Source organism: Propithecus coquereli, unplaced genomic scaffold, assembly GCF_000956105.1.
Source record: "Propithecus coquereli isolate 6110/MARCELLA unplaced genomic scaffold, Pcoq_1.0 Scaffold380, whole genome shotgun sequence".
Lineage (NCBI taxonomy): Eukaryota > Metazoa > Chordata > Mammalia > Primates > Indriidae > Propithecus > Propithecus coquereli.
The window spans coordinates 430512-443452 of record NW_012149508.1 but is presented as its reverse complement, the minus strand read 5'-3'; the positions used below and the strand labels follow the sequence as shown (position 1 = coordinate 443452).

General features: G+C 43.1%; 2 protein-coding genes across 2 annotated transcripts in view; both read left to right on the top strand.

Moving 5' to 3' along the window:
* Positions 1-3895, top strand: part of TMEM52B (transmembrane protein 52B) — a 7567-nt gene extending 3672 nt beyond the window's left edge. The window contains exons 3-5 of the mRNA XM_012652159.1: positions 1579-1617; positions 2144-2313; positions 3599-3895. Coding sequence (XP_012507613.1) covers positions 1579-1617; positions 2144-2313; positions 3599-3843 — 454 coding nt within the window. The 3' untranslated portion in view covers positions 3844-3895. The remainder of the gene's footprint in view (positions 1-1578; positions 1618-2143; positions 2314-3598) is intronic.
* A 6595-nt stretch (positions 3896-10490) lies between these two features.
* The window catches only part of GABARAPL1 (GABA(A) receptor-associated protein like 1), a 38255-nt gene continuing 35804 nt past the window's right edge, over positions 10491-12941 (top strand). Inside the window, exon 1 of the mRNA XM_012652143.1 lies at positions 10491-10701. Coding sequence (XP_012507597.1) covers positions 10491-10701 — 211 coding nt within the window. The remainder of the gene's footprint in view (positions 10702-12941) is intronic.

The window sequence follows — 12941 nt, the reverse complement described above, 5'->3', positions numbered from 1 at the left end:
CTGCCACAGTTAATTCAGAATATTTAGTTAGCTTTCATGGTGGTGAAGTTGGCTTCTACTTTTTTCCCCCTCCTGTTTGGTCTCAGTGGACATGCATGTCAGTTTTGATCCTGGAAGTGAAAATTTAGGGTCCTCCTTATAGTGGGTGTGATATTGTGAAGTATTTGTGTGAGGACTGGTCTTCCTCTTATTTTCTGGTATATCATTCCTGAAATCCTTGGAATCTCCAAAGTAATAAGTGTCTTTTTGTATGCTAATGAGTTGACTGGTGGCTGGCAGCCCCTGGGTAGCTTCAAGAATGAGTCCGATCACCTGAAACACCAAGGAGGATTAGGGGGTGGAACTTTTCAGCCCCACCCAACATCCAGGAAAGGGAGAGGAGCTGAAGATTAAGTCGATCACCAATGGGCAATGGTTTAGTAAATCATACATACGTAATGAAGCTTCCGTATAAACCCAAAAGGACTGGATTCAGAGAGCTTCTGGATAGCTGAACACTTGGAGGTTCCCGGAGGGCTGTGTACCTGAAGAAGGCATGGAAACTCCACACCCCTTCCCACATGCATCGCTCTATGCATCTCTTCATCTATATCCTTGGTAATATCCTTTATAATAAACTGATAAATGCAAATGTTTCCCTGACTTCTGTGAGCTGCTCTAGCATATTAATGCAAACCGAGGAGGGTCACAAGCACAGGTGAAACAACCTGGGGCTTTCTGGGGGCAGTCTTGGGTACTGACCCCTCAACCTGTGGGATCTGACACTATCTCCAGGTAGATAGCGTCAGAATTGAATTGGAGAACACCTAGCTGGTGTTCCCTGTGGGCGGATTGCTTACTTGGTGTATGGGGCATACCTCCCTGTATACCACCTCTGGTGTCAGAAGTGTTGGGAGAATATAGCAGGAAGAAACTGAGTTTGTTTTTCCTACATTCTCAGTAAGAGTGTTGCAACAGCTTGTGAAACGTAAGTTACAAACTTGATTGTGTTGCTTCCATGCTTATAACTGAATTTTTCTTTACATTTACATTTTATTGGCCTTAAATATATACAAGTCTTAACTTTCACATCCATTTTCAAACCCACTCTTTGTAAACTTACGTTCCAAGTACTCTCTTGGTAATTTTCATCATAACTGTTTTTACAGTAGTTATGTATACATTTTTATAATTTTTATTTTTATTTATTTATTTATTTTTAAAGCTAGTCAAGTGGAGCAGTGGGAGTGGAGAAGGAACAAAGGAATCTGTAACTGGTTGTGATCAATTAGTTGTAAACATCACTGCACTTGTACCAACACATTTTCTATGAACACTGTTCATGATCACTACCTTAGTCTGTTTTATAATGATTTACAAAATGATTTCCACAATGCCATCTACAATATAAAACACCATTTAAGGCACCCCATGTCTCAAAGATTCAACTAACTACATTGAAGTTTAAATAATAAAACCCATGATGCTTTTATTATAACAAGGCATCCTATGATATTGTAACTCATATTTCTGAGCCTGGAGTTGTAACATGCATTGACTATATTTTTTAATGTAAAAAACTTTATTCTTTTTTCATAGTTGCCTGACCACAGACTGGGTACATCTCTGGTATATATGGTAAGTTTCAGCTATAATATCTAGACAGATACTTTATTTCTCAGGAGCATTAATTTTTTTCAAGTTTTTACATATATTGTCAGCAGGAAAAGAAATGACAGCCTGCATACTTACTTAGCATCTCATGGAGTAATATTTCTTTACCTCATCACCACCCTATGTGACAATATGTCAGGATTTCCTTTTTCAATACCACCTTCTCGGCCAACATCAAAAGATTATTGGGTCCTTCCCTCTGGGTCTGTTCTAGAAGTATCTCTGGAGAGGAGATGACTTTAGTGAAGTAAAAAGCAGCCCCTCCAAACCACCTTAAACTGTCTTGTTATTTGTTCTAATGAATTCACGTAGTCTTGCTGACAAAATAAGGAGGTATGTATGTAAAGTGAAAGCCTTACAAATAAAATTTTATAATTATTCTATAAAACATTCAAACAAAAATCAAGAGGCAGACATTAAAGACTGATTATGCCAGAGCTGGGAAACAAGGCAGATCCCAGAGCTCCCTGTTGCCCGTGGGCTCCCGCAGGTTACTGGTGGTAATTGGTGCGCTGCTCCTCCTGTGGGGCCTGACTTCCCTGTGCTTCCGCTGCTGCTGCCTGAGTCGCCAGCAAAATGGGGAAGAAGGAGGCCCCCCACCCTACGAAGTGACCGTCATCACTTTCGATCATGACAGCACTCTGCAGAGTACTATCACTTGTGAGTACATCGGCTTGTAACACGGGAGAGGGACCCAGATTTAAATGATGGATTCAGATGGTACGAAGGTACAGCACCCCTGATCGGCTGGTATTGAAGATGCCGGGACTCAGGGTTGTTTTCATTTCCAGAAGCCTCGTGATGCAGTGACCTGGACTGTCACTGATGCTGCATCCTCACACATGTGTCTGGCAGATGACAGAGTGAAAAAAGAAGGGAAATATTGGAGACAACACGGAAGTGTTTTGTAGAAAGAATTACCCAGTTTGCAAATAGTTATTTTGCTAAAAGTTATTTTAAATTCTGAGCATAACCCTCTTTCAAAATGTCTTGGAGTTTGTGAAAGCCTAAATTTTCTGTTTATACTATTTTATATTTTTAAAGAAATTAGTGGTATGTACTTTCAGTTCTTTATTCTTCAAATCTACACTAGATTTTATCACCAACATTACTTTGATGATTCTAGGTCACCTTTCTTTATCCCTTTCTGTTCTATTCTCTATAAATACATTCTGTCCTAAAATTGGGGGAGTAAATACCAGGCAGAACGCAAGGTGGCAAAACACTGTGGCATTTATTTTAAAAAGAGAATAGTTTGAAGTGTTGTTCACGTTTTGTACTTCCCTTTCTCACTGTCGTCTTAGAAAAAAGATAAGACAGAATAAATATTACTAAGGAGTCCATAGTATCGGTGGATTGGTGGGAAGGGATCTAAGTTTGAAAGGGGAAGGGACAGGGTTGTAGGATATGGGAACACAATTTAGATTATTCGAGGATACCACAGAAGACAGGTTCTTCTAGCAGAGCAGCAAGCTGGTTTCCAAACAAGCTCCACAGGTTTTACATAAAATTTGTGGCAGGGAGTGACAATGCATTTGGACACTTGTTAAAAATGAAGGGGCATTAAGCGTCTGGGGATGTCACATTCTCTTTATTATTATTATTATTTAATTTTTTTCTGAGACAGGTCTCACTCTGTTGCCCAGGCAAGAGTGCAGTGGCGTAATCATAGCTCATTGCAACCTCGAACTCCTGGGCTCAAGAGATCCTCCTGCCTCAGCCTCCTGAGTAGCCGGGAGTACAGGGACACACATTGTGCCCAGCTAATTTTTTCTATTTTTGATAGAGACAGTGTCTCGCTCTTGTTCAGGCTGGTCTTGAACTCCTGACCTCAAGCGATCCTCCCACCATAGTCTCTCAGAGTGCTAGGATTACAGGTGTGAGCCAGTGTGCCCAGCCTCACTTTCCCTTTGGTTCCTTACCTCTGTCCTCTCTTTCTCTGCAGCCCTGCAGTCAGTGTTTGGTCCTGCAGCCCGGAGAATCCTGGCTGTAGCCCATTCTCACAGCTCCCCGGGCCAACTGCCCTCCTCTTTGGACACCCTCCCAGGGTATGAGGAAGCTCTTCACATGAGTCGCTTCACAGTAGCAAGGTCTGGGCAGAAAGCACCTGATCTATCCCCTGTCCCTGAAGAAAAACAGCTTCCTCCAATGAAGAAGGAGTCTTCTGGAGTAGAACGCTCTTCAGATTGATGGCAACTGAGATTTTGTAAATGGGAATTGGAGTATCTCCAAAGTCTGTGGGGATCCACAGACAAAAGAAACATTTTCTTTGCTAACTTTCAGAAGTTTTAGGATGGCATCTAAACATCATCCTGTGGAAAAGATGGGTTCTACAATAACTCCTCATTCCCAGCCAGTTGTATTTTCTGATACAGAATGCTCTAATAGGAAACTCTAATTATTTGTCCAGCAGCCAAAATTTGTAACTAACCTCTAGCTATGTTGGATACTACCAAATCTTGGCATCATTGTATCTTGAATTCCTTCAACTGTTGACTACTTATAAAATTTCTTTACCCATAAGGTACTACAAGTTGCTTTTCTCTCTGCCAGCTAATAGATTGTGGTAAACTTGAAGAGAAAGACAGCAATGTCAGCAGAGCCATTGGCTTAGTTCACTGATGCATGCGTCTTTTCTCCTGAGAGAACAGTCAATTTTATACTGAGTGACAACGATCATCTTGGACATCATATAATACGCACCTGGATATCTAAAACCCAGGGGAGGGATTGCTGGTATGGGCTAAGAGAACACAGTATAGTATTGGAGTGTCAAATATCAAAATCTGTCTTTCATTCTTGTCCTGTCTACCAGCAGTATGAAAAACTACGTGCAGTGCAGTAACAGTTCAATTAATTCTTCAGTTCCTCTGCCCTGCAAACAGGTACAGGCGCACACAGCATGCACCTGCGTGCTCATGCACCCTTTTGCAACAATAAAAGGGTAGCGTTGCTTTGCTTCTTTACTCTTCATGGTTCGACCACTTAAAGCCACAACAGGTCTATAGAGACACACACTAGTCTCTCGTGGTGACCCTCACTGCCACCTAGTGGAGCCAAGGTAGAAAATATACTTCCCTTTTGGCATATCTACACAACTTTCCAGTTTTTGGAGCACAAACAAGTGCAGAACTAAGCCTGGATGGGATGCTTCCCATGGCACCGTTCTGCTGTGTAGTGCTAAGCCGCTCACCTAACATACTGCCTCCCAAAGTTCTGCCGTTAGAAAATCAAAGAAGTGAACTGTACTTGGGGGAAAAACTACTCACCTTAGATAAGTCACCGAAATCTTTAAAATACCGTTTTCTCATCTGTAAAATAGGGGATAATAATACTTCACAGGATTGTTGTGAAGATCAGAGAAGCTATTAATAAATATACGTGACATGATTTGCAAAGTATTATGCACATGTGTTTGTTACTATTCTTACTATAGTCATTTAATCCTCACCTACCTGCTATGATTCCACTAGAGTTACGTTCTGGTTTGTCCGTTTGCCAGCCTGCTGTGTTATTGTTAAGTCACACCTGAAGTGGCTTTATTTTATCAATAAATATTTGTTGATTAAGGTAAACAACAAAAGGTGTAAGTGATTCCTCTTAATATGTTCTGTGTAGAGGTAAGGGATATTTGAGAAAACTTGTTGTTTATTAGGCACTTAGCTGCAGTACTCATGGAGGCAATATAGACCAAAGGATTGGATGATCAGTGTAGCACCCTGTTAAATGCATTATCCTAATGCTCACTCAGCCCAGAGGGAAAAAGTTCTGAGCATAACCTGATGGTGATCTGAGTTTATCCTGAGTCATTTATCACATCGCCTTGGGAAACTGTTGAAATGCATGAATTGTTAATAGCAGCTGCGGTGGCCGTGTTGTACCACTGCCAAATGAATCATTTAGTCATCACACATTCCATAAGGTATTCTAGGCCCTTTCATCCTTCAAGACACCACTGACTTGAAGAATTTAAAATGCTGATGGGCATTAAAAGGGCTTGGGGGAAGTCCTGCCTATAAAGTCTTAGTCTAAAGAGAGCTTCCTGCCCCACAGCCGTCTCTAACACCCACCACCTTATGTGTGGAATCACTTCCATCTGTTTTATGCTACTCTGTCCTCTGTCTCTGTCCTATAGTGTGTCTGTTTTCAATCAGCTTCACATGAGCTGCTCCTCAGCCACATGGAGCATGGGGTCTTTCACTCCCATAACCCTCCCATGTGGTCACTAGCTATTAATATTTGCACCCTTTGGCTTCACTTCTTTCTCTATTCAATCTAATATGTGTTAATCATCTCAATCATTTTTATTATTGTTCTCCATTTATTTTAAACTTTGTCATACCTACTCTTCAAACTTTAAACACTGGTGCAGTGGAGCTCACTGATTTCTCCCCAGGGCCTACACTGCTAAGCAGTGCTGGAGAAAATCTCAATTCTTCTGACTGAGGTCAATATGAAGTCACGGTACCCAACACCACCTGAACTATTTAGTATTCCTTCCGGATTTCCTCTAGCAATTTCTCCACTCCTTTTCATAGGTCTTCACATTTCAATGGCTCACTTCATACACTAACTCATTGATTCTAGGCAGGTGACTTGTTATTCTTGCTCAGAGACAGAATCAAAGCCTTCAGGTAACTCCTTGTCCCAAAGCTACAAACCTCTACAGATGTGTACCTAGAGTTTCGTCCTCCATTCTGATCTCATTGAAATAGATGTCCTTTCTTCTCTCTAATAATAATACTTCTAATTGTGCTTTGCATTGCATTGACTCAACAGGTTATTTTGTTCAGCAAGTATGATTTAAGAAATTATGTGCCCAGAACAGTGGAGAGTGTGCAAGACAAACAGGGCCTCTGTTCTTGGCCCTCACAGAGCTTACATTGTAAGGAGGGAAAATAAATTTCTTTTGAAAATCCAAAAATAAAATGATAGCGAACTTTATAAGTGCAAAGAACTAAACAAAGGCTGAGAGAGTATTACCAAAAGTTTAGTACTTGTCCCAGAGGCTGAATGAAGAACAAGGACAAGTAGTTTGAAGAAAAGGAAAGAGAAGTTTATTAATTTGCCAGTGAATGAGGAGGATGGCAGACTCTTGTCTTAAAGTGCCATCAGCCTCCCCTTAAACAGAGATACAGAGCTTTTAAAGGGAGTTTTCAGCTCTGGGCTATTGCTATTTAACTATGGCAACTGTGGTGAAGACTATCTCGTGACCTCTGCCCGACAATTCCATGGAGCCATCTCCTGTGGTACAAAGAACAAAGGATACTCCCCTGCCCCTCTGATAACTGGCCTCAGGAAGGAGTATAGGTTTTAATTCCAAAAAAGGGGGGGGATGGTGGTTAAAGAGACAACTTGTAATACATTTTGCCCTCTTTCAGACCCTTATTTCTGTTACATATTCCCCTCTGTCAATTTTACCCTTCTGTACCTATGGGAGGAGGGGTGACGTAGTCATCGAGCTACTTCCAGCTGAATTAGGGTGATGTTTCAGATTGAAGGTCTTATTTATGCTATTGGAAAGCTTTGGCAGTAGATTTACAAAAATAAAGAATGCGACAGATTACCGGGTGAAAAAGGGCATAAGCAACAACTACAACCATGAGGACTGACAGGGTGAAATGGAGAAGGATACCTGATAAGAGAGATTTTACCCCGCTTGGTATCTAAGACACCGGTAGGTCTGTGGGTCCTTCCTGTCACCTTGTACATAATGTCTGACACAGGGTTGGGCAAGAAAGAAACGTGGGAACTCTGCGTACGGAGCTATCAGTTGCTCCCTGTAGGTGACCTGAGACATCGGCCTCTGCAAATTCAGAAATTATGTACAGGAATACTTGCACTGAATGAGGTTTAGGATGACAAACCCAGCAGTAAGACAGATCAGCAGAAAAGGCGATAGCTCAGGAAATCCTCACTAAGGAGCTGTCTCTCCATCCTAGAGACAGAACAAATAACGAAAGAAAGGTTAGTGAAAATATCAACAATTTTCCTTCTTAAATAGATACTTTAGATTGCTTAAAGGCTGGCCCATCCACTGGGGGTTTGGTTCTCTTCTTCCATGAGACAGCTCTTTACTCTGGTATAACGGACCTGAAGTTTCACTCCCGACAATTTCAGCGAGGTGTGAGTTGTTAGAGGCACCTCATAGGCTCCCTTCCACTTCTCTGCCAATTGTTGTTTGGGTCACCTGGTATTCTTGTTTAACGGGGTGGAGGGGTGCCTCCAACTGGGGCGAGGACCTGAAAGAGGCAAACTCATGCATAGTGGTTAGTATCTGACCCACTCGTTTGACATACTGCTTTACTCTGTTTTCCTTACTCATGATTATATTACCATACTTACCTTGGGGTGCTAGGAAGGGTCTCTCATAAACTATTCCATAGGGGCTTAACTTAAGCCTGCTTCTGTAGGGGCCACCCTTATCTGGAGGAAGACAAGCAGCAACACCCTATCCCACTTTAGATGGGGCTTCTTGCTTTAATTTTGCTACAATTTCCTTTAAAGTATGATTCATTTTCTACATTTTTCCCATAGATTGAGGTCTCTAGGATGCGTGCAATTTCCATTCTAGATGTAGGGCTTTACTTACTTGCTGAGTTACTTCTGATATAAAGGAGGGTCCATTATTACTCTGTATGGAGGAAGGGACCCCATATCTCAGAATGTGTTCCTTCAGAAGGATTCTGGTAACTTCAGACACTCTCTCCATTTCGGTAGGATAAGTCTCTATCCAGCCTGAAAAGGTATCTACTAACATAAGTTTAGACACCTGAGTGAAATCAATTTGCCAATCATTGAAAGGGTGGGTCTCCATATGTTGGGTTCCCTGTGCAGCAGGTTGCTTTTCTGTCTTTGGATTATTTTGAGAACATAGAGAGTAGGTCTGCGTTATTTGTTGTATAGTTTGTTGCAAATGGGGTCCTCTTAAATGAGGTCCAATGAAATCCATTAAGGCATCATGACCATAACGTGTACATTCATTTAGATGCCTCATAAGAGGCCGAACCAAGGCTTCAGGTAGGAGAATGAGTCCATGAGAATTTTGTCTCTACTTAGCTGTGCCATACCTAATGTCAGAGCCCCAGTGTTTAGTTTTATAGGGGGTTTATTTTGATCTAAACCTAGCTGGGGTATCAAGGCCCTGAGGAACAGATCACCTTTAGCAGCCTCCATAGCAGCTTTGCCAGTGGCCTGTCTTGATCCAATTTCAGGTTCTACAAGTCCCTTGAAAACCCTGAGGCAACACAGTCCAGCAGTGCTGTGAGGTCATCCTAGTCTCCAGATCCTGCAATTAAATGTGACTGGGTACCATTCATAGTCACTTGCACAATATCATTAATGGCATGTAGGTCCTGCATGAATCTATACTCACTGGTATGGGGAACTTAAATTCTTTCTGTACATCCTGAGGTCCTGTCAGCCTATATTGCCTTACTCACTTTGGTAGCTGCTTCTTGCAAATGCTAAAATGATGTACAAACGTACTGAGGCCCAGACTTCAAAATGAACTGCTCTGCAGTGACAGCCTCCTGTATGCTTCACCAGGTCATGGTATTCAAAGGTGTCCATCAGGAGCTTGGTGGCACCCTCAGAGATGAGCTTCTGCCACTTCTGGAACAGCTCCTGGTGCTCCCGCTGCTCACCCAGGTCCAGTGTGGCCACCAAAAATGTTGTAGTCATTGGAGTCGGTGGCAACAGGAGCAGTGCTAGCTCTGGCAGCAGCTCCCTGGAACGTGCCTCCTGGGCCCATGGTGATGAATATGCTACTTCCCTGCCTCCTGGCCTCTACTCCTGGCCTGGCTCGTGGAGCGCCAGGCACGGCTGGTGCTGGGGGGCCAGGGCGATGGCCAAGGGGAAGGCCTGGACCCCTCAGGACGCTTCTGCCCATGTGGCTTGGTGGTGGTAGCACTCCTATGTCAATGACAATGTCCATTAATCGAGTCCCCATGTGGGCTCATGTAGGGATATTTGGACTGGAGCCACTAGTGAGGCATGGGGCCCTGGGTTCCCTCTTTCATCATGTGAGTCCTAGACTCAAAAAACCATTTGCTGTCCTAGGAGTTTCTTGTTACCTGAAGCACTTTGCAATTTGGGGCAGTGTTCTTTCCAATGCCATTCCTCTTTACAATGAGCATAACCTATTATACTTTAATCTGAGGTGACTTTTTCCACTCTTTCCTTTTGACTGCCTCAAAGGACACTTGGTTGGCACAGCTAACAGAACACACATAGGTTTCAGTTTCTGTTCTTCCCTAGCATTATATACTCTAAAGGCAATATCAACAAGCGGTGAGGGATTCATGCCAATTGCCCCTTCCACACCCTACAGCTTCCTCCTTATATCTGAAGCACGCTGTCCTATAAAAGTCATATTAACTATGCACACATTTTCAGGGGCCTCTGGATCCACATCTGTATATTTCCAATATGGCTGACAGATGCATTCCAAAAATTCAGAGAGATCTTCAACAGCTTTTTGTTGTAATTCTTGGACCTTGTTTAAACTCTTCTGTCTAAGAACTCTCCTCTGGAGGCCTGCCAGAATGCACTTTCAGTAATGATTTATCCTCACACCATTTGTGCTTGCCTTAGGATCCCAATTTGCGTAAGTCCATAATACCTGCCAGCTGTCCTTGTGCATTCAAGCCCTCTATCTGATATTTCCATAATGGAAATTGCCCTGCCCCAGCTATGGGTGCCCTCTGGCCAAATTGAGTTCTCCTTCAGGTCTTAGAAGGATAGACCATTCCTACTCCCGAGTCATAACCCAGTGGGTGTAGGACTGAAGAATTAGTTCCAGTTACTCCCTCCCTGGCCCCTCTCATGGTCCCAAGATGGCGGCAGTGGCAGCAGGTGCCAGCAGTTGCCCTAGGCCTGGCTCCATGCAGAGCTGCAACCCAGGCTGGCAGGGTGGCTCCAGCAGGGGGAAAGCTGCTCCTGTTAGTGCACTCCATGACCACCACATTGGCGGCACCAGCAGCACAAGCTCAAGCGTAGCTGAGCTGCAGCACCTTCCCCAGTGGGTGGGGAGCTGGCAGCAGGGAAGTGGGTTCATGAGATCCAACCTGGTTAATCCCTCCCCAATTTTATCACACAGCCTTTCAGCCTCTTTATTGTGCAATTTCATGAAAGGTTGTACATATGGGATCTCATCCCATTTACCTGATCTTTGACAAAATAATTCCAGTTGTAAGATAGTATAATAATTTAAGGTTCCATTCAATGGCCACTTCTCCTCCCACTCCAGCACATACATTGGCCATGCACTATTACAACAACATCATTCTCTTTTAGACATAGACTTATATCAATAGCTATAAGTTGGCCATTCAGCCAAGATTCTCCCCCAGGAGCTTTCAGATGGAATAGAAACAGAGCCTCATGTTGACAAACAACAGCGACTAACACAACATGACAAGTATACAATACAGGGAATTCCCAAAGCAAATCTTCTTAATGCTAAGGCCTTACGAAGTGAATGGGAGCCACACAAACAAGAACCAAATTCTCAAACGAAAACCAACGTCTCCTAATCCAAAAGGGAATGAATTTCCCAGGTTCCCTAGTTCTGCTCAACTGTGACTTCCACCCCCAAATGGTGCCTACAAACAAAAGCCCTGCTGCAGGGCTGGAAGGTTCAAAATCCTTCCCCAATGGGTGGAATTAAAGGTCTCAGTGTGCACACTGGGGAACTTACCGATATGGCCAAGGCATTGCCACATTTCCCAAATCTTTTTATTTTTCTTCAACAAGGTTCAGGTTGTGTGGATCTGCATCTAATTCAGGGAGGGAGAGATGGAAGTTTTCCAGAGCTAATCAGGCTCTAGCAGCTGCTGGTGTGGTCCCCTACTCTCTCACCCCAAAAAGACGTTGCTTCTACCAGTGAAGATCCATGGCTTCACCCAGGGCTGCTCCCCACCTCTTCCACCCACAGCAGTAGTTGCGGGGTGCTGTTCCACCAAGGCACCTATAAGCCCACCAAGGGATGCTAAATTTTGTTACTGAAAGTTTGGTACCTGTCCCAGGGCTGAACGAAGAATGAGGACAAGCGGTTTGAGGAAAAAGAAAGAGAAGTTCATTAATTTGCTGGCAAATGAGAGGGATGGTAGACTCTCATCTTAAAGTATCATAATCTTCCCTTTAAGCAGAAATGCAGAGCTTTTAAAGGGAGATTTCAGCTTCGGGCTACTGCTGTTTAACTATAGCATCTCTGGTGAAGACTATCTCCTGACCTCCAGCCGGACAATTTCACTGAGCCATCTTCCGTGGCACAAAGAGCAAAGAATCCTCCCCTGCCCCTCTGATTACTAGCCTTGGGCAAGAATGCATTTTTTAATTCCCAAGAAGAGTGGGGGGTGGTTAAAGAGACAACTGGTAATACATTTTTCCTTTTTGAGGCCCTTACTTCTGTTACAAGAGGGAACAGCAGACAAACAGGGAGTGTAGAACACTTGGGAAAGGTAGAGTGGGGGAAAAACATTTTCAAAGGTGAGAAAAAGCTTCGTGCATTTGAAAAACTAAAAAAAAAGACTAGAAAAAGACTAGAGTAGTAGATTATAGGGAGCAAAGGAGAGAGCCCCAAAACATGAAGTCCAAGAGGGAGAAGGGATATTGGGGGCAAGGAGTCTAGACTATATTTTACACGCATTGAAAAGCCATGCAAAGATTTTAAACAGTAAGTCACTTGATGTAATTTGAATTTTAAGACAACTCTTAATGTTACAGGAGAATGGACTGGAGTAGGACAAGTATGGAAGTAGGAAGACAAGATGGGAGGTATCAGGGAATAGTATGAGATGATTGTGGATAGAGCTAGGTGTGGTGAGAACAGAAGTGGAGATGGAGATAAACATAGGGATTTGAAAGATATATTGGGGATTAGTTCCTTAGGGCTTGTGCTGAATTGGAGTGGGAAATGTATTATATTAAGGGAAAGAAGTGAAGGAAGATTTCCAGATCATTTACCTGAGTTAATACATGGAAAGGGTAGCTATTTATTAGGTTGGGCAAGACTGGAGGAAGAATAGACTTAAAGGCGTGAACTAAAATAAAATCTTAAGCCTCCCCCCTCACTCCCTGACTGACTGAATGGATGCCCTCTTGGCCAAGGGGACTCCAGAAATACCCTGAAGCTGAGATGCTGGCCATGGGAAAGGTCAGACAGGCCTTGTCATGTCTCCTTGCCTTCTTGGAGATATCCTTTGTAACTCATTAACAGGCCTAAGGCAATGCAAGACAAAGCTTAAACCACACCTGCAGGTCATCAATTTACCCAACGGATCACT